The 23,883-nt window shown below is 49.9% G+C and overlaps 8 protein-coding genes across 8 annotated transcripts; 4 read left to right on the top strand and 4 right to left on the bottom strand.

The window, feature by feature from the left end:
• The first annotated feature begins 6 nt into the window (after positions 1-6).
• On the top strand, positions 7-2,710 carry J3458_004149 (uncharacterized protein). The gene is made up of 3 exons (XM_066118040.1): positions 7-214; positions 328-443; positions 538-2,710. Exon 3 carries the CDS (start codon positions 711-713, stop codon positions 1,557-1,559), a length of 849 nt encoding a protein of 282 aa, XP_065976638.1. The 5' UTR covers positions 7-214; positions 328-443; positions 538-710; the 3' UTR covers positions 1,560-2,710.
• J3458_004148 (uncharacterized protein) lies at positions 2,110-2,710 on the bottom strand (the record flags this gene model as incomplete). Its single annotated transcript, XM_066118039.1, has 1 exon — positions 2,110-2,710. The coding sequence occupies exon 1, from the start codon at positions 2,596-2,598 to the stop codon at positions 2,110-2,112; it is 489 nt and encodes a 162-aa protein (XP_065976637.1). The 5' UTR covers positions 2,599-2,710.
• A 78-nt stretch (positions 2,711-2,788) lies between these two features.
• J3458_004147 (uncharacterized protein) lies at positions 2,789-3,939 on the bottom strand (the record flags this gene model as incomplete). Its single annotated transcript, XM_066118038.1, has 2 exons — positions 2,789-3,674; positions 3,743-3,939. 2 exons carry the CDS (start codon positions 3,937-3,939, stop codon positions 2,789-2,791), a joined length of 1,083 nt encoding a protein of 360 aa, XP_065976636.1.
• A 686-nt stretch (positions 3,940-4,625) lies between these two features.
• On the bottom strand, positions 4,626-5,014 carry J3458_004146 (uncharacterized protein; the record flags this gene model as incomplete). The annotated part of the gene is made up of 2 exons (XM_066118037.1): positions 4,626-4,809; positions 4,881-5,014. The coding sequence occupies 2 exons, from the start codon at positions 5,012-5,014 to the stop codon at positions 4,626-4,628; spliced, it is 318 nt and encodes a 105-aa protein (XP_065976635.1).
• Positions 5,015-5,550: 536 nt separating this feature from the next.
• Positions 5,551-8,816, top strand: J3458_004145 (uncharacterized protein). The gene is made up of 4 exons (XM_066118036.1): positions 5,551-6,310; positions 6,405-7,027; positions 7,098-7,391; positions 7,486-8,816. The coding sequence occupies exons 1-4, from the start codon at positions 6,262-6,264 to the stop codon at positions 8,446-8,448; spliced, it is 1,929 nt and encodes a 642-aa protein (XP_065976634.1). The 5' UTR covers positions 5,551-6,261; the 3' UTR covers positions 8,449-8,816.
• A 660-nt stretch (positions 8,817-9,476) lies between these two features.
• J3458_004144 (uncharacterized protein) lies at positions 9,477-13,961 on the top strand. Its single transcript, XM_007816213.2, has 4 exons — positions 9,477-9,747; positions 10,280-10,766; positions 10,827-10,929; positions 10,991-13,961. The coding sequence occupies exons 3-4, from the start codon at positions 10,833-10,835 to the stop codon at positions 13,288-13,290; spliced, it is 2,397 nt and encodes a 798-aa protein (XP_007814404.2). The 5' UTR covers positions 9,477-9,747; positions 10,280-10,766; positions 10,827-10,832; the 3' UTR covers positions 13,291-13,961.
• Positions 13,962-16,608: 2,647 nt separating this feature from the next.
• On the top strand, positions 16,609-16,917 carry J3458_004143 (uncharacterized protein; the record flags this gene model as incomplete). Its single annotated transcript, XM_066118035.1, has 1 exon — positions 16,609-16,917. One exon carries the CDS (start codon positions 16,609-16,611, stop codon positions 16,915-16,917), a length of 309 nt encoding a protein of 102 aa, XP_065976633.1.
• A 4,915-nt stretch (positions 16,918-21,832) lies between these two features.
• On the bottom strand, positions 21,833-23,441 carry GUT2_1 (mitochondrial glycerol-3-phosphate dehydrogenase; the record flags this gene model as incomplete). Its single annotated transcript, XM_066118034.1, has 2 exons — positions 21,833-22,953; positions 23,147-23,441. 2 exons carry the CDS (start codon positions 23,439-23,441, stop codon positions 21,833-21,835), a joined length of 1,416 nt encoding a protein of 471 aa, XP_065976632.1.
• Positions 23,442-23,883: the final 442 nt, after the last annotated feature.

Genomic DNA, 23,883 nt, shown 5'->3' with positions numbered 1-23,883 from the left:
AGAAAAGTGACATCATTTGTTCCTCAGCCATTGTCACTCACCACCATGAGGCTATCACGTACAACCACACAGCGGATCCTTGGGCATTTCCGCATACGACGGGCTGCAACAATGGCTGCATTTACTCTGCATCGTACTTGGACTAGCACAAAAGCCGCCACGTCATTCTCATTTCGCGAGCGTACAGTTCTTCTACTCCTGTGTACTTGATCTGGTATGGTTGCCCACGTTCATACTCCACACGATTAGGGAACTCCGGGTCGCCATCTGGTGCCGCCCGCCTCCTTGGTGTACCCTTCAAATGTTTTGACTGGTGACCACCCTTAGTGAGCACCTAGAGTAGTCCGTCTTCCTCTGTCAGACCTGGTCCCTGTTACATTTGATGAAGCGACTGAAAACGATGGCTACTGTCTTGGTCCCAAGACTGACTGTCCATGGCTTGGGTACGTGCATGTCAGCTGCCCGCCACTTCCTTCCACTAGCTCGGCCTCTTCGCCATATCAATTTGGGCTGAGCTTACCGAGTGTCATACCATAGCCTCCGCAGAGACCGACAGTCGGAGTCACTGAGCAGCTTCTGCGCCGGAAAGCAGCTTCTGACTTGAATCAATTCTGGGCTTTCATTGCTACTGATCTTTGAGTTCCCCCAAGGTTGCTGCTCTTGCCGAAGCCTCCACTTTTTCTTCTTCAAACAGTCTTATTGCCGTCGTCATGTCTAATCGTCAGGTAGACCGGCTCAACTCAAGCCGCCTGTCAGACCGTCATCTTGACTATTACGCCTCGGAGCGCCAGTCTGGCAGAAGTGCCATGTCCAAGGTACCTGGCCAGGAGAATATGCCCCAGGGCTTGAATGAGTCTTACTATCGAGAGAGCGCCGCCGCACTTGGAATGCCCATGGATGACGGATCTCGTTCTCGTTCAGTGCCACCACCGACATCTGCTGTCGTTCGTTATCCCCGGTCCCCATCAGTTTCGTCTTCTAGATCCTCCTCTCGCTCAGATCGAGGTAGATCATGCGCTCGCTCCTATTGCAGTGTGTCTCGCGACAATGAACACAGCCCTGATTCGATGAATCAAACTCGCGGTGTAATTCAAAACAATTTCTCTCAAACGAAGGCAGGAATTGGAGCTGGTATTGTTGGAGCTGTCATCGGAGGACTTGTCGCCAAGCAGGCTTCTGAAGCAGCATTTCGCCACAAGCAAAAACAAAGTGGTCGCCCACGTCGCCACAGCTCTGAGACCATACCTCGTATGGCGTCTACTGTGCTCGGTGCTGTAGCCGGTGCGTTGGGTGCAAATGCAGTGACCCATAGATTGGAAGATGCCAGAGAAAGAAACAGGAGTCAGCAATTAACGTGGGAAAAACGGCATGACCGAGAAGAGGACCTAAACCACTACGATAACAGAAGACTACAAGACTGGAATTACCCAAATGGCAAAGGGTATCTTTTTGACGTTCATGACTACGACCATGTATACGGCAGAGACCGGCAACAAGATGGCCAGCACTCAAGACGACGTCGCATTGAAGAATCACAGTTCTATCACTACCGAGACTAGTCCTCCTCAACTTGTTCACCAAGCACACGTCCTCAAAGACTAGTGTTTCAAATGCGAGTTTTCTTGAATATCTTTGGTCTAATTCGTATAAATAGCTGTTGCTTGTTCTAATGGCACATGTTTCAACCTACCGCCAGGCTTAGATAAGCTGCATTGCGATCAAATGAATGCATATCATGCTATCATTGAACATCCTCTGGAAGCGATATTATGCCCCTTGAGAGCCAATCTTACTTATTTAGTTGATGGATAATGAGACACAGCTTCAGATTCTGCATATCCGTTGTCCTCGACAAAAATCCTTGCCTTATTTTCTGAAACATTATACAAAGATGCCATCTATGTATTAACAAATCCATACAGCAAAAAAAAAAAAAAAGCAAGAAAAAAAAAGGAATAGGGGAGCCTACAGCTAGTCAGCCACCAAACTGTGATCGTCATTTCTCTTTCTGAAATCTTGCACTACATAGTAAATTAATAAGAACCCGCCAAAGCGAGGAGAGCCTTTCTGTGTACTGTGGCGAGACGTAATCCACTTCTGCGCTTGACTTCATCGCAAGTCTGCATGATGGCTATTCTGCCAACCAGTACTCCCAGGAACGGTTGACCTAGTGTGTCGCCCTACGGGCTCATGGTTTGCACACTCCCTCTCTACGATCATTCTGAAAAACCGACCTATTTCGGCCAGGGCTAGCTGTTGAGCGTTAGAAACGTTCAGCATGTTAAACAGAGATTGCGAGTCGATTAGCTGCTTCGCAATAACCGAGTCTGGTTGGCAGAAGGTGCGAACACGAATAGCACGAGCATTGACCTTCATGGAATGAAGAAGGCCCATTATCTCTGCCGGGTTATTTTGCCGTCGTCCATAAAAGTTGAATTCCTTGAGGTGTAAGGCTACCAACTCTAGCTGGGTTTCCAAGTCGTAACGAAAACTAATTACTCTTGGCCTGCCTTGTTGGATCCAGGAGTCTGATGTCTTTTTGAGATTGTCAGGTAGCAAATGCCCTTTTTCGAATTCAGCGGTGATGTAATCGTTCATGGCAGAAGATAAATGGAACTCTAATTCACAGTATAGTAAACTTTGCTCTCGAGCATCCAAGGATATAGTAACATGGGATGAGTTCGTCAAATCCGGCGATGAGAGATTTGATCGCCTGTACGACGTGTTCAGCTCCGCTGTCTAATGCCCTATTAGTTGGTCTGTGACCTAATGCATATATTTTGTCACTTTACGTACCACGTCCTTTGCGATCTTTTTGATGCTGTTTAGAAAAAAAAAACAGCTTTTTTACTTGCGGCTTCTTCTCAGCGTCATCAACTTTGCCTGTGCACTCTAGCCACCCATTTTGACCAATCATGGTCTTCTCACCTTTCCTTATGGAAGGGAAGTTTTGTCCCCGAAAGTAAAGAGGTAATGGTGAGAACTGTGGACTCGGTTCAATCATTCTGTTCAGATGGTGTGAGACCTCATGCCGAGCCACACCGGCAATGGCCTCATCTGACGGTGGTGATGGGACGCTACACGAATCTAATGGGTCTGGTGTACTTTGAGATCTTTTTGGTCTCTTCATGAGACTCTGATGTCTCTTTGGGTACTCTGGCCGAGCGCCTTGAATATTTGACCACGAATTGTACATGTCGAGAATAGCCCCGTTTACTTCTTGCCCCGGACTCTCATAGTCAGTTGTATGCGTTGTATGCTCGGTCTTCCCAGAACATATGTAACCACTGCTTCCAGGTCCGGGCCGATCGCCCTCTCCAGATTTCTTCTTTCCTGAGGACTGTCTTTCAGGCAAGAGCTCCAAGCCAGAAACTGACTCTTGTCTGGAGTGATGGATATGGGGCTGTTGCACCTGCGCGATTGTATTTATTGGAGGCGGAGGCGTATGGTTCCGACGTTGAGCCAAGCTCTCAACGCCAAGTACCCAATCCGGGTTCTTCGATTCCATTTCAAGGAAAGTGGGAAAGCCGTAATCAGCATGATTTTTGCCACCTGTCCGTTCATGTGCCATTTGTGCTTCATTCCCATCGCAAATATCCCTCTTGGGGATCAGGGGCGTTGGCACCACTGGCTTCTGCGCTCTGGTAGGGCTTTTATCGACTGTATGGGTAATACTTGGGTAAGAGTTGGTCAGTTAATGTGTCTTACATGGGGTCATTATTGATCCGAAGAGTCAACCTACGCTTGGGTGACTTTTTTCATCTGTCGTTCGGTTAAGTTGACGCGTATGGTCAACGGCTGTCGGGCGTGGCGCTTCCCAGGCGAACTGCTATGAGACTTTACTACATATACTCGTTTCGGCGTCGTGGGCGATGTTGATGGCGGCTGACCACTGTGGTCAGTAGTGCCTGGATTTGGTCTCGGCGCCTGGGGAGTCATTTAGGTTTGTCTGCTCAGTGCATGCAGTACATGCGGCAGATCAAGATGAATACCAGACTATCATGTGCATGGGATGTCGCGAGCTAACTGCGGTACGCGGGCTTGGAGGGTAAACAGGCCACAGGACACAAGCAATGCAGTACTTGAATAAGGGTTTGCGAGTCGATTTCAACAGGCGGCACAGAACTGGCACGAGTCGGTGCATGTTGTTGTTTTGTTTTGCTATGAAATGGGAAGCACACGTGTGCACCCATTAATTAGTCTGCCAGCTGGCAGCGGCGGCTCTGGCAGCTGGCAGCAGCAAAGAAGGGGGTTATCTAGATACACCAGGTTTGCTTGCCAACTGGCTGTTCTTGTAAACCGATCACTGATGGAGGCAACTAGAAGTCAACCCCGGTGCCGATGTAAGATGAATTTCCGGTAGCAGTCCTGATACACTACATACCTAGGTATTAAGTACCTAGGTATGTACCTACCGGGTCATCAGGTACACAAGATACAGGAGATGCCGCTGACTGACATCTCGAACCTCATATCTCCAAGTGCTATGTGGAAACGCCGCTGGCATCAGGTTGATATCCTTTCGGTGGCGGCAGTGAGAGACAGCAAATTGAGTTGAAAGCGGTAGCAACGTACGCCAGACTTGGATCAGCCAGGAAACTATGCAGCTATTAATACATAGTGGTCTAGGCTTTTGTGCCTGTGACGATGTTGGGTTGCTCAAAAACATGTACAGGTTGATGCAGAGGCTGCTGTTGGCCTGTGCAGACGAGGTCAACAATCAACTTGCCCAGTTGGTCAGCATGATGACCATGTTTGGTTATTTCTGCCACCAGCTCCACTCCTCCTTCACCCCTCCACTCCTCAAACCTGCTCAAGTGGTTAGACTTGCCGATGTCAGATCCCGAGACTACACTGTCAAGGTGCCGAATACTCCGTACTGCTTCCTCTTTTTTTTGTCATTCCACCAACGCACTTGAACGGATTCCGTGCGCTCCCCGCCATTTACCCCCGGTTTCCCCTCAGATGATGGAGGGAACGTACCTAGGTAGTCGCCACTACGAAAGAAGTACATTCAATCTGCAGTCAAGGTGGCGATGAGCAAAAGAACAACCCCGAAAAACACATCATTGTAAGTGAAGGCTCCACATGTCCACCCAGACTCGCAAACTCGATAGCGAGGGCTGGAGGATGGCGCATAACGGTGGGCGGGTGCAGTCTTGCATTGGATACAAGGTCTAGGGGGGAAAAGCAATGAATGTCTCCTAGTTTATCGCTGCAGCCGCTTGCTTGGTGGTGCCAATACTCTTTCAGTTCACGAAGTCGACCCAGTTTTGACTCCCGTTTCCTGTTCCCGTGTCTTGCCCTAGTTTCTTTCCTATCGAGCTTAGTGCTCCGTACCTAATGTACATGCGATACGTACTAGTATGTATTCCACAGCATCCGGCCCCGCTACTCTTCCATTGGTTGACGGGAGTACTGGCTCCCTGCCTGATGCCACCCGGCCCAACTGGAATTGGTCCATTACAGCATCCTGAAGCCGCCATTCCTCAAAGTCTAAGTATCAAATCCCTCCCGTGTTTAAGTGCCATTTCATCTTTCGCCGCCCTGGGAACCGTGTCTGCAGCCATCCGATCCGTGCTCTCGGGGGAGTGGCGCGGCAACCGTCCTATCTGTACGGATCACGGAGCAGGTAACCACATGTAGGCATCCAGGCCACCCAGCTAGGCACCTCCCTACTTACCCAAGGTACTGCTTTTGTGGTCAACTATTTGTCTGGGCTTCGGAGTTAGAGTCGGAAGCTTGGGCATTTGCCAGCCAACTGTATTACTTGTATGTACGCAAGTACTCCCGTAGGATCGGAAGTTCGGGGTATTGTGTCTGTACTCTTGACCGGAATCATGTACTCCCGCATCCACTGCACCATTGAATCACATTAACACGCCGCACCCACGCGCCTTCTCCATTGATAAATACAGCTCTGCACCTCATACGCCTCGGTCTGTCAATTCTGGTCTATTCAACGTACCAGTCAGACTTAACTCTAGAATCCCCCTTCTGCATCTCTCTACCATAGCAAAGTATTGCAGTTGCCACTGACAGTCTCCAAAACCCGTCTTCTGAAGGCGGGCGTACAGAGTTATTACATCACACCCCGACACAACCCAACCTTCGCCTACTTTCCCAATTTTCGACTGTGTTGACTCACCCTGGTGGCTAGTTTCCCTTCATAATATCTTTTTCTCCCCTTCTTCCCTCCCCTCTTTGATAGCGATCCCTTCCTGTGCAAGTGCTATTCCTTCCAGCTCACTGCTAGGCACTATGACTGAGCCCGCTGTTGAAGGAGAGCCTTTTCAGTACTATGACATTGGTATGATTTCTGACTTGGCCCCAGACCACTCACTACATCCGCAAAATGTCTTGTCGTCTGTGATGATGCCTGACGCTAACTCGAATGATTGTAGTCATTGTGGGAGCTGGCCCAGTCGGGCTAATGCTCTCTACCTGCTTGGCTAGATGGGGCTATCGAGTAAAGCATGTTGACAACCGACCAGAGCCGACAAAAACTGGACGAGCTGATGGCATCCAGCCCCGGTCGTTGGACCTGCTTCGAAACATGGGACTGAAGACGGGGCTCATGGCTCACAAGCCGGCTCGAGTTTACGAAGTTGCCTTCTGGAACCCAGACCAGTCCGGTAACGACATTGTTCGAACCGGAACATGGGCTAGTTGCCCAAACTTTATTGATGCCCGCTATCCTTTCACCACATTGCTGCACCAAGGACATATCGAGAATGTTTTCATCAATGATCTGGAAAAGAACGGCGTGCTGATACAGCGGCCATGGACCATTACACACTTCGAGTCCGACGAGCAAGAAAACTCTGAGTACCCCGTGTGTGTTGAGTTGAAACATGTAGATGGGACAGCTACAGAAGCAGTCCGGGCTAAATATCTATTTGGTGGCGAGGGATCGAGGTCCTTCGTACGTCGGCTGCTAAACATCCAAGTGAAACATATCGATCCTATACAGCATGTATGGGGAGTTATGGATGGCGTTGTTAAGACAGACTTTCCTGATATCAAGGTACGTAACCGGGAAATTTATTCAGTAGACATGTGGTTGGTGCGTATCTAATCAGGTCTGGTCATGGCAGATGAAATGCACGATACACAGCCACCACGGTTCCATCATGGTCATCCCAAGAGAAGACAACATGGTTCGACTCTATATCCAAATCGCGTCTTCAGACGAACCAGATTGGAATCCAAGAAAGACAGCTACGTCCGGAGAGGTGCAAGAGGCGGCAAAGAAGATCCTGCACCCGTATACGATAGATTGGGAGCGCGTCGAATGGTATTCGGTGTACCCCATTGGGCAAGGAATCTCGGAAAGGTACAGCCTAGATCAGCGCGTATTTCTGGGTGGTGATGCATGCCACACGCATAGCGTAAGCCCAATCTATATCTCCCCTATACGGAACCGGCATACTTGCCTTGAGAAAAGCTTAGTACTAACAAAGTCCATCGGCAACACTCGTACAGCCCAAGGCAGGTCAAGGCATGAACACCGCCTTTCTAGATGCTCTCAACCTGGCCTGGAAGATACACGCGGTCGAAGGAGGCTTTGCACACCGCGATCTGCTCAAGACTTATGAGACGGAGCGCAAAGGGGTGGCGGAAAGTCTGTTGGACTTCGATAATAGATATGCAAAGTTGTTTTCCCAGCGGCCTCCTGCGGCTAAGGAAGTAGAGGCAGCCACTGAAGGGTGCCCCGCAAACCGCGGCGAGATAGAGGAAGACGAGTTTGTTAAGATGTTCAAGGAATCGTGTGAGTTTACCAGCGGATATGGTGTGGCTTATGGGCCGAATGAGGTGAATTGGTCAGTGAACCATCAGGCCAAGTCGACTCTTATTCACCCTGAAGGCACCAAGCTTCGAACGGGCCATATATTCATCAATTCGGACGTTACAAGAGTGGTGGATGCAAATGTAGTACATTTGGAGCAGGAGATACCGCTCAATGGCTCATTCCGTATCTTCATCTTTGCCGGAAATCCAGCCGTTACTCACACTGCCTTGCAAGATCTGGCCAATGGTCTCGGTGCGGAACGCTCTTTCTATGGCGCATACGCCAGAAAAGATGTCAACACGGTATCACACCATGAACGACACCCGCACAGCTTGTTTTTCACCATTTGCACAATATTTGCTGCCAAGCGATCGAGCATTGAAATATCTAAGGATGTACCCCGACTTCTAGCACGATATCGGGACCACATTTACGCTGATGATAGATGGGATCGAAGGGTGCCCGATTCAAGAGCCTCGGCCCATGCCAAGATGGGTTTGGATGAAGAGAGGGGTGCTGTGGTGGTGGTTCGCCCCGACGGTTATGTTAGCGTGATTGTGAGTCTCGTGGAGGGAAGTGGAACGGTGAACGCGTTGAACGAGTACTTCTCGGCGTTCTGCAGTAAGAACCTAGTAGCAGGTACTTCCCAACTGTAGCATCATGACTACTGATGTGGCAAACGTTGATATAATGGTGTACACTACGTTGAAAGACGAGGGGTGCATGAGTAACGACGAGCATTTGACAGACGACGGCCCTAAACGTAGCTTAAGACCATGATTGGAACATGAATCTCATTGCTGCGACATAACGGCTCTTTGGTTTCAGATGAAAGAGGGAGATGGAAGATTCGCGCGTGAGAATAGATACATTGTTGTCGTTACAATCAACATCGTGTTTGGCCATATCCTCTCGTCATTATCTAAAGAGCTTACAAAGAGTAGTAGTTCTGTATTTAGATGCCGAGGCGAACGGAGGATGTCAAATATAAGAAATATGGTTTCAAGTTAGAGTGATTGTAATATCACCCCATACCTTTTTAGAATCCGAGTATCTGAGTCGTAACTGGATTCGATGGGCCAGGCCAACATGAAGACCGAAGCCATCAAGTCGAAGGCGCTTGGACGTGTACAACCCCCCGGGGGGCCGCGGGCCTTGCTTCTCTCATGATGACTAAATTTTCCATTCTAGAATGCTCAGCTGGTATATCAAAGAATTTGTGCGCTTAGGCGGCGAGTCTCAGTTCAAAGAGATAGCTCCATGCATCGAATGTTGGAGATGTGGGAGTGAAGTCTAACTGTTGCTCATATACAGGCTTGGTGGTTAAGTTGCATCGAACACATCGGAATTTGTGTCTGCCATCACGATCGATCTCAGATCCTGAGTTCCCTAGTCCCTGGGATGTGGTAACTATGGTTATGGCAGGGTATGAAGCTTCTCAACTTGTAATAAACTACCCCCCAGGTGGGTAGACTTCTCAAGGCCAGTGTCTGCCAATCAGAGTGACAGCTCAGAGAGCCTGAGGGTGGGAGGGGCACTGGGAGGGGCAGAGGCGCTAGGGCTGCTTCAAATGTGGATGAAGTCCCGCGTTTCATTGCCCCCGAGGTTCTTCCAGGGGCAAACCACACCCACTAAGCCCAGCAAATCCTCCCAGCTATTCAACAAGGCATTTTAAACCAGACAGCTTCAAGTTGGTCATTGGCCCTCCCAGCGAAGCTGCGCGCTCCAACGCCAGCACCTCGCTTAGACTTGCCCTTTTCTTCGACCGTCTCGCCTACAGCTCGGTATCGTCTTCATTCTAACTTTCGTCTACGCAACACTCAACAACAACGCGCTCGCGACGCAACAGCTCCTCCACGTCGTATGGCAAGGCCTTAACGCGACTTCCCTCGTTGTACTCGAGCTTTGGATCTCTATATTTTCGTCGTCTCTTCCGACTTCCCATCACTGCTTCGGTAGGCAATTCTTCTTTTGCTTTTGCTTTAAAGCTCACTTGCGCTTTACTTTCTTGATTGCTATCGTCGCTTGCGACTGCTACTACTACAACTATCGTATTGCTTCGAACCGTCTTCGCTTGCTCGTCTTCTCGCCATCAGGGCTGCCGCGGCTTTCTTAGGCAGGTCCAAAGCATTGAGTTTCATATCTCGTCATTCAAGCTTGACACTGTCACCAAGACAAGATGTCTGAGTCCCAGCAAGGCTGGCTCTCCTCTTTCTCGTCACTTCCTTCCTTGATATACTCGCCTATTTCTCGGTTCATCAACGGCTCCCCAGACGGTTCTTCGGGCGCTCCCGCGAATCTCTGGCCAGTCGTTTGGTCGGAAAGTACCTCGGACGACCCAGAAGCTTCTGAGACCGCTACCGATACCCCTTCGAACTCGTTTGCTAATCCTGACTCTTCGTTTGTTGATCACGAAAAACAGAGACTCTCTTTTTGCTTGCTTTTTGAAGGAAAAGTTATTCGTGCTGACCGCCTGCGTAATATTAGACGTCCTTGGTTGCCTCGATTTTCCAAGCTAAAGAGACATTACCCCCCAGTTGAACGCATTCAGACCGAACGAAGCCCAAAGGCCAACACTGATCCTCCACATTCGTACCGAAAGCCACGATCCTTTCCTAGACAAAGACTCCTGGCCGATACTATCTATCCTCGGCTTGAACCATCCGATCCTAGACAAAAAGATATTTGTTTTGCGTTGGCATCTCTGCATAGACAGCGGGCACCGCAAGAGCCAAGACCTGCACCACAAGCTCTTCGCCCCCCCCCCCCCCCCCCCCCCCCCCCCGAGAACCTGAATACAGTGTTTGTGGAAATCAATGGAATTCGTACAAACAAACGTCGCGCTGAAGACCTCGAGGTTGATCTGGTTGCTGCCATTCAAAAATCGACTCATACTGATCCTCCATCATCTATTTCTATTTCTCGCGCAGGGTTTTTTCCGGAATCCGAGTCCGAGTTCCGGGAAGATATCCAGGTAAGTATATTTCGCACACTGCGTCCGACATGAACTTAAACTTACCCTCTCGCGCCACAGGCGCACATGTCCAACACAAAACCTCTTCCAGAACTCATCACCGGGATGATGACCAATATCTTGTCCACCTTTTCAGATCTGACCGGTATATTCAGCCGACTTTGTACGTACCTCGTTTTCGTTGCCTGCTTTGACTTGATACATGACGTTGACATCTGAACCAGTGTATAATCAAGCCTACGAAGTGTCCGAGTCTCGTTCCTATATTCATATCAAAGATCCATGCGGTCTCGATGTCGCCAAGAAGCGTGTCAAGCTTACTTCTGAGAAGTCCGACTTCCAATGGTTGGATCGAGATGGCCTTCACTTACTCCTTTCCCGCTATAGCCACTTTTGCCATTGCTTTGACAAAGCCAGCTCTATCCTCTATGCTCACCCGTCGCGTGCGGAGATGAACAAACTCCTAAAACCACTCTTACCGGTCTTGGCGGATAATGCTGATGATCTCAACGCGCTTAGCTTAGGCTACGATGGCGTGGATCTCTGCAGATTCTGGTTTTACTTATGCAGGTCCATGATTACTTATTTAAACACTGTCTATGAAATAGGCAGTTTCATCAAGATGAAGAACAAGCACCATAGAGTGCCAACGGTCTGGCCAAATTCTCCCTCATCAGAAACGCTGGAGACAGCGGCACGAATCAGGAGGTTTCTGTCCGACCCAAGCCTTTTTGTTGTGCTGAAGACCATTCTTGAACTGACCGACGAATTGGTGAATTATCCTATGCCAACCGACATGATCGATCGAGTGGTCCTCGACATGGCAGCAGTTCAGCACAACATCGTCTTTCCAAGTTATGTGCAGTCTGAACATTTTCACGAACGACTTCTGGAGTATTTCCCGCCTCCTCAACGATTGGATCCAGACTACGCCTGCCCAGTCCTCCCCGGAGCCTTTCCTGAGGTTGACTCGGAGTTTCACGATGTCGGCTTAGTGGACAAGCCTGAAGTTCTTTCTTTGCCTCCGCCAAGCGTTGAACCACCTCCTCGCATCGTCAGAAAGGGTTCAACGAAGACTGACCGCTTGAGAGCCGAATTTTTTGCGGCCGAGACATCTCGCCTCACACCGGAGGAATTCCAGACGAAGTACAGCGGACCAAGGGACGATCACCGCGACATAGAAAACGACTTCAGTGCAGATTCTATCACAAAAAAGCCACTCACAACAGCCCAGATCGGAGTTGTTAAATCTATTTTGAAGGAGCGCAAAGCGCCAAAGCGGCTCACCATGACACGGGCCCCAAAGGCCGTGCGTTTTACCGAAGGCACTATCACACCTCGACAACGAACGCACTTGGGACTGGACGTTCGCAGACTGCCTCCCAGCTCTGGTCGCGCCACTGAGCCAGTTTTCATTGGTAATATAAAGCTTGGACAGTCGGGAACCCCCGATGATGATAAATTGGATGTAGATGAATTGGAATATCTCCGGGCTCAACAAACAAATCGACATGTCAATTCAATTTTTCATGGGGCTAAAAGATCGAAGCATCTGCCACTCGCCAATGACGCGATTGATCCCTCGCTAGCGATCGAGCGAATGCTGTCAATTCCGTCGATCGAGCCACTGGCCATCAGCGACGACACAAGGGCTAGGATTGCCATTAAGAAAGAACAGGTTGCTCAGCAAGCAGCAGAAGACGCAAGGAAGTATGCCGAGGAGCGCGCCCGTCAAGAACTTGAAGAAAAGCTCGCCAAAACAGGGGGGCTTCGAGTTCCAGAGCAGCCTCTCGTGTCACCGCTCAGTAGTCACTGGCAAGAGCGGGCTCAAGAAACTCTCCACAAATCACCTAGAACTACGCTCGCAAAAACAGGGGACGGCATTGATCTCAGACGACACGACTTCGCCAAAGTTGTGAAAGCTACAGAGTGGCTCAACGATGAAATCGTCAATGGCTGTCTCAATTGGCTAGACCAATCCATCAATTCGGCTGCTGGCATTAAGGATGTCAAGAAGAGCACCCGCAAGTGTCTTGCTATGTCCTCCTTCTTCTTCAAATTTTTGCGGGAGAACGGATTCACCAAATCCGAAAGAACTCTTCGACGCCACGGAGTGGAAAAAAAGAACTTCCTCCATGTGGATACCCTGCTTCTCCCCATATGCGAGAGCTCACACTGGACGCTCCTCGTTATTCGGCCAAGCAAAAAGACCATCGCACATATGGATTCCTTGAATCCACGGGGTTCACAAACATATATCAATCTGGGGTTAGGGTGGCTCAAATACATTCTGGAGGAGACCTTTGTGGAAGATGAGTGGAAGGTAACACAACACGAAGCACCAATACAAACCAATGGGTACGACTGCGGCGTACACACCATCACCAATGGCATATGCGTTGCATTGGGCCTGAACCCAATTGACAGTTATACTACAGAAGACATGCCACAGCAACGTCTCAGACTGGCCAGCATGCTTTTGAACGGGGGCTTCACGGGAGAGTTCGACCTTGGTGTTTATTAATATCCTTCCCCCCCTTGCATCATTATGTTCTGCTTTATCTTGTTCTCAGCATTTTATTATGAGGCTTTATCTATTCTATGTCCTTCGCTACATGCTTTTGTACAACCGCATGTATGGCATGGTGTTCGGGAGGAGTTTTGCATAATTAGATACCCGATGTGGCTTAGGTGGTTTTCAGTTGACTATAAATGAATGGTTGGCAACCAAAATTGAAGTTTGATGTTCCTCCCAATTATTGCTTTTTCGTGATTGGGTGATCAAAAACAGGAAATGAAATACAATTGAATGCATAAGAGCTCTCTCTGGTGGCATGATTGACTTGTCTGCGTATGACGATTAGGATGGCGCAAAAATTTCCCTCATTGCCGAGAACAAGACGCCGCATGCTACTCAAGAAACATTATTGCTTGGTGTTTGTTTCGATATCGACGCGTGCGACGCAAGCCGCCGCATTTAAATGGGTCCCACCCGATCCCAGGATGGCTATGTTGAACTTTAACACGGAGGGGATGTGTTGATGTATGGCTTGGGAATCAGCCGATGCGGAGAGGAGGTGTTGATGTGTTGATTCTATCAGTACGGCTTGATCTGGGAGTCTTGTCCCAGTCACGTAGCTCAGCCGACATGCAACGTATGACTACGGTTGATACATCATATATTGTACGTCTGGGGCATCTCGCACCGGGAGGCTATAAAAAAAAAAGGGGGGGGGGGGGGGGGGGGGGGGCGAAACTGCTTCCTGATCGAACCAAGTGGCTCTCGGTTCTTGGACCTGGCCGCTTCCATTGTCGGCCGATCTCCGCGCGTGCGTCGGCATGACCGTCCAGAGTGGATATTGGACGAGGATTGAAAACACCCTGGTCCCGGAGCCTTGTGAAAAACATGGCAAAGCCTGGTCGTACAAGCCCAGGGCAGCTAAGGCGGGAAGGGTTCTAGAAAATCAGCTGGTTGGAAGTTCTGCTAAGAAATCTGCCAAGGCGTTGCGACTTGCATCGCGGTGTCGCCGACCGCGTTGAAAAATCAGACCAATTCATACGAGCCCGGCGCTCTATGTTGGAAATGCCCACGATGTGATTTTATTTTTTTTCCTTGAAAAAAAAAATCCGACATGTATCGGTGCAAATAGCGCAATTACCATGGGTTGTATATATGTACTCCAGACGGACATGGACATGAGTCCGGGATCGACTTCTCAAGTGCGTCTAGTGTAACGGCCGGAGGCCATGAGATGAGGAGAAGCCAGAGGATTCAGTCTGGTGTTGCACTCCAACTGGAGCTTGCTACTCCGCTTGCTCAAATGAGAGAGAGAAGAGAGCATGAACATTATTCGGCCGCATGCCGGACCTGGCGCTACGTACAACGGACATTTTGTCTCTCGGCCGGGCTCCGTCCCTTAGCTCACCTCCCATGGTCTGGGGATTTGAAGCACGGCGGGAGGCAACAGAATTGACAAAGTTCTCTTTCTTGCAATACTGCAATACTATTGGAGCCCACGCACGCCTACAATAGATCGACTGGACTTTCGGCGGGGCAGAGGAATTGTAAAGTAGGTGACAAGAGGCACGGCGGGCATATTGTCATACCAATTTGTCAGCGCACCATGTCCCGAACGGACGAGCACAGCAGCTGGCTGCACGCACTCGTCAAGTCATAGCACGATATCTAGCCGAGATGATGTGGTGATGGTGATTATTCACGTGCAGAATGCCATGACGACTAGTTGGTGAACTACGAGATGTGGCGATGTGACGCCAGGGTCGCAGAAAACCATGCTCGGGAAGATCACTACCTAGGCGGTAGTTATCAGACCATGGTTTCCGTCCAAACAACCTCTCCCAGAGACATCATTGAGGGCCAATGGGGAGGGGATGTGTTAACGAGTGGAATTTTCCCCTCTTCCTTTATTGGATGCCCTCAACCCGTTTGCGACATCAAGGAAGCCAGGAGCGGGAGAGGCTGTGGACAGTCCTTCAGTATGAGTTTGTTGATGTGTGTTAATAACGGGGCTAGTCTTCTCGAAATTGATAGTTTTCACTCAAGGTTCACGTGAAGATGATTTACGCAGCAGTAAAGATGCAGGCAGACGCCGTCCTACGAAGGCAAAATATATATATACATATATATAAAGAATAATAAAATAAAAAAGCCTTGAATGTTCCCATGTTTCCAACGTTTTAGCGCTGTCAAACAGTCAAGTAATCTCAGCACCTGCAAAACTTTGCGGCGTTTTGGGCGTCAGACAGGGCTGTGTGGTCTGACGATCTTGCCGCCTTCGGCCTCCTCGTCATTCGATTGGAATGGGACAAGGATAGGGAAAAGAGTCACAGGTACTCCGTAGCCAGACGTGATTTCTAAGTTCGTCCAGGGCCAATCATCTTACTTGGACGATGCCACCTGCCTCAGTGTGACCCGTGCGCCTCTTCCAGAGAATCTTCTGCCCCATATTAAAATATCCAAGCTAGACGTATGACTGGATGGCAGACGACCAAATACGGAGCCAACGGAGTCAAGATCCTTTTTTTTTTTTTTTCGCCTCCTTTTGGTCTCTTGGGTACGTAATACAGCAGGCGACCGTGTCCTTGCCAGCATCCACCTGGGAACTGGTTTCTAGCGCCATTCTAGCGCATACTGGCGACCAGCAAAAATCACTTGAGCATCTTTGAAACAGGCAAACGTCGGGGGAAGCGGGGCACGGAATCCACCCGGCGAGTAAGGCCCATGTCAGGGTTCAATCTTGTCTCTGTCTGCTTGGCTTGCTTGATTGCGTGCTTGCCAAACCGTCTGAGCCGTTTGAACAGAGTCCCAAATGTCGTCGGCCACGTGTTGACGTTATGAGGAGTAGAGGCCGCTGCTGTCAATTTGCCGTCAACAGAGCGGGCGTGAGGAACGGAGAGAACGTAACACGAAGATGTACAGGATGTAGTCATACAATAACTACCCCTCTGCCCGCCGGTTTCACGGACCACAGGTTTGCCATTGTGTATTACTACTCTCGCTCGAGTTTGTGAAACATTGAAACGGAATCTCTACGTACTTGGAGCTAGTCAAGGTTGAAAATGCTGTGTGATGCCAGATCTGTGCGACACAGCTATGTATGCATGCCCTCAGACAATCGGAGCACTCAAGGTGTAGTTGCAATGCGATAGATGCGCTATCGCACGCTCGAGACCGTTCTGGCTCAGCAGAACGCCAGACAAGTGGTGGTACTAACAATTACTATCAACTGACGAACGTTCTACCGCCGGAAAAAGGTCACATGCACATAGTTTCTACATCTTACGATGATCATCCTCTCAGGTGGCGGGATGTAACTCTTGAATGCAGGCTCTTCTCCGTTCTCCAGCTTGGAGCCGATGTGCTCACTCGTACAGGAGGGGGTTCACGAATGCAAAGTCGGTTCTCGTCCTGGAAGCTTCCATGTTGAACCCAGTAAACAAACAAATCTTCACGTTTCAGAACCCCCCCGGGCCTTCGCCCTTCTTGCCCCCAGACACACATCACAGATACACCCCTTGTCGGCCGTTCAATCGTGGTTGCAACTGCGGTGGCGTGCATGACGAGCATTCAAGGCTCGAGAGTTCGTTCTGGTGGCTACCGACAACGTTTGATGAGAAGAGGACGTCCTGAAGTACCTGCACGTACGCATGGCCTTGCGTGCCGGTTCGCGCATGGGCGGTGGGCGGAGCTGTTTGCCTTGATGCCTTCCAATGTTCCAAAGTTCTATGCCGTCGCCAACCAGACTTGACTGGTCAACTGGTGTCTCTCCAGCCCACAGCAGCCCACAGCCCTCCCTGCCTCTCTCTGCTGTCTGTCCCTGCCTCCCTGCCCAAATGCTAGTTCCTAGCGCGGGCTGGTGGCACGCACAAGCAAGGACCTGGTAGGCTTGGTTGGATTGGTTGGACTGGTTGGCCTCGACGGCCTCGACGGCCTGTTCTCTCAATGCCTGCCCCCTCCAGGTGCCCCCTCCGCCCCACCTCTTCCAAGGGCCATCCTCTCTGCTTTCCTCCACTGCCGACTGTCCGCCGCCGCCTTAGATCCCCCCCTGCTCCTTCGCCGTCGCCGCTCCTCTCGGACATGGTCCTGTGCCCGCATTATGTACACACACTAACACTACTGAACCATCTGCCATCATCAAATCGTCAAGTCTCTTGTGCTCATCCTCATCCACCCCCCACCGACTCCTCACCTCCGTCGCCCTTACATACATACATGTCGCATCCCCCATTCTAGCTGGTCGTACTGGTCTCTTCCTTTTTTTACCCTTCTCGGTATCCCAAGCACGTTGCTGAACGTTTGTCGCTCCCCTTCCTGCTCCATTCTCCTCGACCGTCTCCATTTCCTAGCCACGTTCCAACCTGGGCCCTCGCCTCAGCCTGCACTCTGCCAACCTTTTGCAGCACAAAACCCTACCGGCTACATCGCGACAACGTCAACAAATCAGCACCCTTTTTCACACGTGTATCAGGCCGAGAACGTGAAGCGCAGCGTCGTCACAGTGCTTAGCGGTAGTCAAGAACACCCTGGGGATCTTAGGGTTAGTCACCAGCTACGACACCCGGCATCTCGCAAACTTCCCGTCGACACCAATCAATACCAGACCTTGAAGCCCTCGTTCGGTGCCTAGCCAAACTGTCTTTGTATAGACTTGCGGATGCGCGCGCTTTTCTGATTTCGAGTCTGCAGTATCGGCAACATTTTGTGTGTCCACGGACTGTTCTTTTGCAGCAGGACTTTATGCATGTCTGACTACAGGTTTCATCTTGACTGGAGTTCCCCCAGCCACCTTGGTCATCTGCTTCACATTTATTAGCCACGCCAGCAGCTGGAATCAAACGTATCCCGATATTACACAGAAGGGGGGATTTGTTGCAACTTTCAGACCACGCAATCCTACCCCGCCCGAATACTTCGCAGGCTTGTCTGCGTCGCAGGGGAAAACTTCTTTGTTTATTATTGTTATTTTTTTTTTCCCTCTCTTCCTTTGCTTTCCTTTTTCTCTTGGTCGACTAGCTTTACAAGGCGGCAACAACACAGAACCCGAAATTGGAGGGCATTAGTTGGGAGACCCAACCAGTCGTCTGTTGCTCCCACGTCCGCCCAGTCTCCCGACGAAATTGTCCGCTCGGCTCGACACTTCACTCCGGTCGGCTATACTATCTCTTGTCTGCCATCACCCAGCGGGTAGGCTTCATACTCATCCGAGTGCTGAGTAGACATGGTCAAACCCAGGTTACGGCGAACATCTCCAGTCTATCTAACTATACCGATACGAAAAGAACACGTTTCCCCGCCTCTATCCGCATTTGAGGATTGCTGTTCTTTCAGTCCTACGTCTTCCCGCCACGTTAGCGGCATTTATATGTCACCTTCGCCATCGCCTCAACCCATCGAGATGGCAACTAGACCTCCAACATTAACTGAGATTTTGCTCGACGTCTCCCCACCCCCCTGGACCTTGAGCGCTTTCATGGCATATCTGTCACAAAACCATTGCATGGAAACGCTGGAGTTCACTCTCGACTCACAGCGATATGCTGCGTTCTACGACCAACTTGCCGCAGAAAACCCTCCATCTCAGGAAAGCAATGCACGTGTGTGCGGTTTGTGGGACAAACTCATGGAGGTGTATATTGTTCCCTGTGCACCTAGGGAGGTGAATATTCCGGCCCGCGTCAGAGATCGTCTCCTTAGTCTGCCTAGCGGTCCGGCTGCTCCGCATCCCGCAGAATTGGAAGAGGCTGGTCGAATCATTTACGAACTTATGAATGACTCCCTTTTGGTTCCGTTCTTGCAGTCTGTCGCCCCTCTTCATTTCATGGGCCAGAATGACGACAGTAGCCAACACCACCAACGCCGCCGGTCTCAAAACACCGCCCAACATTCAGATCAACCCCGACGTTCAGTAGCTTCTCCTCATTCAGCCGACTTCGACAGCCTTACCGATGATAGTGATAGCAATTCACCATCTGGGCCAGAACCCATGACCCCTCCGACTACTCCTCCAACTTCAGAGTACACGTTCAATTCCTCTCCAGGCGGCTTTCAACGTGCCATGGCTGCGCATAATAAAGGTTGGAAAAAAGTTGGCGAAAAATTGGGATTTAGTCGAAAAACCTCTAGTCGTCGGTCAACCCCAACATCCTCATCTTCTGATTATGACGCGGCTATTGGGGAACCAAGTCACAGCCACCCTTGAAGGAGCTACCGTGACAAGAAGTTGTTTTGTTCCGCCTCGAGCTATTTCACAAGCATTACCAAATGACGGAATGTTTCGTATATGGCCTTTCCAATACAATTGTTCGTCACTGGCTGTTTGCCTTGATGGAAACCCATACAAACGAAATTGCCGGCCGCCACTGTTTTAAAAACAGTTCCGAATGCTCTTGGTCGATTTCGTTGTTATTGCATTCAATGTAAAGTCAAGAGACTGCCACGAGGACCTGAGCAGCGGATTCAACTTCCTGTCCATATGAATGGATGCTCGGATTTTTTTCTTTTCTCATGTACACATCACACCAACGTATTGGAGCCGGGAGTTTCGGTTTTGACTCGAGCAGGGACCAACTAGGTTCGGGATCGAAGGACGACGTCAATCATCATTAGCGTTAGCGTTTCATCATGACAACGGAGTTGCATCTACGGAGATTTAAGCATCATAGAGAGGCATAGTATACCATGGAGTTTAGCTTGGGGTAGTGTACACACCGAGGAATTCTTGATTGTTTTATTTTTTCCTGTTACCAGGATATGTTGTCGTTTACTAGAAGAGATAATGATACACGACGATACATGGATGTTCTAAACTTGCCGTGTAAATTCTTGTTGCATGAAAGCCATGGCACCTAGGGATAAACAACAAACCCAGATATCCTGGCTTTCAATCCGATATCATGTTAGCAGGCACAGTGCACAGTGAGTCGACCCTTCGTCGTCTTCATCTCGGAGCGCGTTGGTAGGTCACCGTAGGTCACATTATGCTCGAGCCTTCTCCACTCACCTTAGGGCGAAGGCCGGCCATCATCCATGAGATCCCTCCCGCCAACGAGTTTATTCACCAGAATTAGCCCATTGCCTGCAGCCGATCTCGCGACACGTGTGGCCATCATTTCGAATCGAGTTACCATAATTTTGAGCCACGTTTGAGTTGAAATTACTGGATACCATCCTCTCGTACAATCAGCTACAGCGCCAAAGCATTGCAAAGTCTACACTGCTCTGTCAGAAGATGCCTAGATATCCTCCACGAGCGTCAGCTTATGGATCTTGCTCCACTTGCAGCCCAACTGTCGTTCCTTTTGGTATAGTACCACCGCGTTTTTGTCTTTTCAAGTACCCTCTGCCTCTTGAACCCCGGTAGTGAAGCCCATACTGTTGCTGGCGAGCAATTCGTAGTATCCTGGCCTGGGGACTCAGCCCATGTCGCACTCCGCAGTCTTTGACCCTTGGATTCTTTCCCCCTTGTGCTTTTGATCATGGATAAGAATGTGGGGACGAATAAAACCTTTCATCTGAGACTGGGCGAAAGGAGTCTTATATCGCTCTCTGAGCACCCAGTAATATATGTGCCTTACTGATGCTGTCGCGACAAGCTTGAAAGTAAGTGGAAGATTGCAACGGTATGCATGGGATACGAGCTCTTATGAAAGACGATTTATGCCTGCTCCACGCAAACCCACTACGTCCAGCCTGTTTGTACATGTAGATGTAGAGCGCGGAGCTCAAAACACCGAAGAGCCGAAGTAAATGGTCTCAATCGGAGCCAATGCCCTTCCTATAAGCATGTACTCGTCTGGGTCGCACCCGGAGTATTGCACAGCATGATACCACCAGTAAGCTACACGAGATCAAAAGCACCTAGCTAGGCGAGAGGAAATATAAGAGTCCCCAAGAAAGGCTTGTAGAGGTCCCTCCACTTCTCTCAAAAGTTCAGTCTCATCTGCAGTAAACTCACAGATGCTTCGGACTTTCTCATGCCATACCAAACTCCGCGACAGACCAAGATCAAGTCTCGTGGTCGGCCTGGTATTACGAGCGCCGGCATTTTCCACCCAGAATTGTCACCCCATCGCTTTGATTGCGCCTATTATTTACATTTAGCTCTTAACTTCCACTTCATTTTCTCAGAACCCGAGTCTTAAAAATCGTTCAAGAAATAAGAAGAATTACCTGCCACGACCCAGAGCATTCCAGGAATCCAATCATTGCGTGTTTTCGTCAACGAGTCAACCATCAACGGGCTTATCGTGCCGAGAATACATGCTCCACTCAAGTGAATTTGCAAAATCTAGCTGATGTGTCTCTACCTGCCTCCTTGAAGCCGAAAGCATTGGTTGCGGCAGGCCCATGGATTTCAAAAAAGCCACAGCTACGATCGTTTGGTTAGCGTAAATCGCATCACTTCTAAAGCGGGTTATGCTTGTCGTGTATAGGCAGGGTCTTTCCGCCTTGCTCTTTCAAAATTTTGGTCATTTAGGAACTGCAGTGCCGACGGGGGCACGCATCCAACCAAGGGACAGAGGAGAGGAACATGCTTACCATCTTTTCATTCAAGATCTTGGCGCTGACAATCCCAACCAAGCTCCTCGGTCATGATATCGATTGCGCCAGGGAGCGCCTCCAGAGCTGCCTGCGCATTCAAGAAAGCGAGCCGGGTTCGGCGTGCCAAAACGTCAACAGCTGTCTGGGCAAACTCGTGCCTTACTGCATAACGAACCTCACCGTTCACAAATGGATACAAGCGTGATATACGCTCTCCTCGAGCCGGAAATCTCTGGCCAGTCAGCCTACACAGTCCTGCAACAGTCCAGGCCCGATCCCCATAGCTTTCCGTCAAATGCTTGGCTACTTCCGTCTCAACGCCAAAATGCTGAATAATTGGTATGAAAAGTGTTCTGCTAAAACCATGGGCGCCTATCAAGCGAACCTTGTGAGTCTGGCAGGAGCCATCCAAAATAGCACCGTCGTCAATCACTTCAGTGTCACTGACGCGTGGTGCGTTGATAACAGGACTAGGACTAAGTTGAAACTCTTTGATGGCAGCGTCGACACAGTCCTCTGCCATTTGGCGATAAGTAGTCCACTTCCCACCAGCACAAGTCAAGAGACCAGACGGGGATATGTCAACAAGATGGTTGCGTACCAGATATTCTGTGTTCTTGGCCTTTGGATCTTTGACCAACGGCCGGATTCCAGACCATGCCGCCAGCACATCCCCTCGGCGCACATTGATCTCCGGAGACAGATACTGGCTGATTTCTCCAAGTATCCACTTGACAGAGTCCTCATCCGGTAGCGGAGTGGATGAAATTGGCGCTGGTGAATCAGTGGTGCCTGCGATGGTATTGCCTTGCCATGGGAGAAAGAAGATAACACGGCCATCAGATGTAGAAGGATCAAGAAGTCCCATTTTTCCAGGGCTGTAGTAACCGGGAAGAATGACGTGTACGCCAGAAGAAGGAGCAACAATTTCCTTGCACTCTTGGTCGTCCATCTTTCTTATCGAGTCGGTAAATGGGCCGGTACAATTGACTATGCACTTCGCTCGCACTGTAAACTCTTCCACCGGTCCGCCGTCTTGAGCGGCGATGAGATCCTTGATTTCAGCTCCGCAAAGACGTCCATGATCATCTTTGGTGAGGCCGGTGACTTGAGCATGGTTGGCAACTGTGCGCCATAAAGAGCTGCAGTTATGGCAATTGAAACATTCATCCGCGAGTCGTTGTGCGCTCCATCGTAATAGACTAGTGTCCCAACCAAATCCGTCTGCTTCAGCATAGGGAATGCCTCGAGAGCTTTGCGCCGAGTCAAGAAATAGGAGCTTTCGATTCCTTCGCTGCCGGCCAAGAAGTCGTAAAACTTGGTGCCCGCCCAATAGTAAGGCGCGCTTTCCACCACTTATCAAGAGGCAGCAGAGCGGTCTGTAAGAAGTATTTCCTTTCCTTTAGTGCTTCCTTGACGAGTTGATACTGGCTATAGTCGAGATTCCACACTGCTTTTTCTAGGTAGCGGACACCTCCATGCACAAGCTTGGTACTCTTGCTACTTGTGCCACTGCTGAAATCATCTCGTTCGACAAGGGCTACTCTCATGCCGCGAGTTGCAGCATCAAGCGCTACGCCAGCACCTGTAGCTCCTCCTCCAATAATCAGCATATCGTATTCGTTCCCGGTATCCGGATCGGCACTTCGACGCAAGTCTGCCAGTTATTCACGTCGTGACTTGATGCTCGGGAACCGTGGCATGGTAATGGATCCATCTGGACCGCAAGTAGGTGGCGGAACTGCAGCAGAGGAGGAGCCCGGAATATTTCGAGGTCTGTAGCTGCACATCAGTGCTCCTCCACCAGCTACAAATACGCTGGGAATAATGAGCCGCCTAATGGCACGACTAGCAGCAGGTGACATGATTGAAAGTGCTTGTTCCAGCCAAGGAGTCGGCGGTCACCCCAATGTTACAACGCAAGGTCTAGGGCTGCACTGAGTTGAATGAAGTTACGTGGCAGCAGCGGTGGAAACGGACTGGTGATTGGGTAGACTTCAAAGTTGAGAAAGTTGGTCGACTGCAGATACTCAATCCTTGGTTTTCGTTTGACTC

This window comes from Metarhizium acridum (genome assembly GCF_019434415.1).
Source record: "Metarhizium acridum strain ARSEF 324 chromosome Unknown scaffold_29, whole genome shotgun sequence".
NCBI classification, from domain to species: Eukaryota; Fungi; Ascomycota; class Sordariomycetes; order Hypocreales; family Clavicipitaceae; genus Metarhizium; species Metarhizium acridum.
This window is presented reverse-complemented; position numbering and strand designations above follow the sequence as displayed.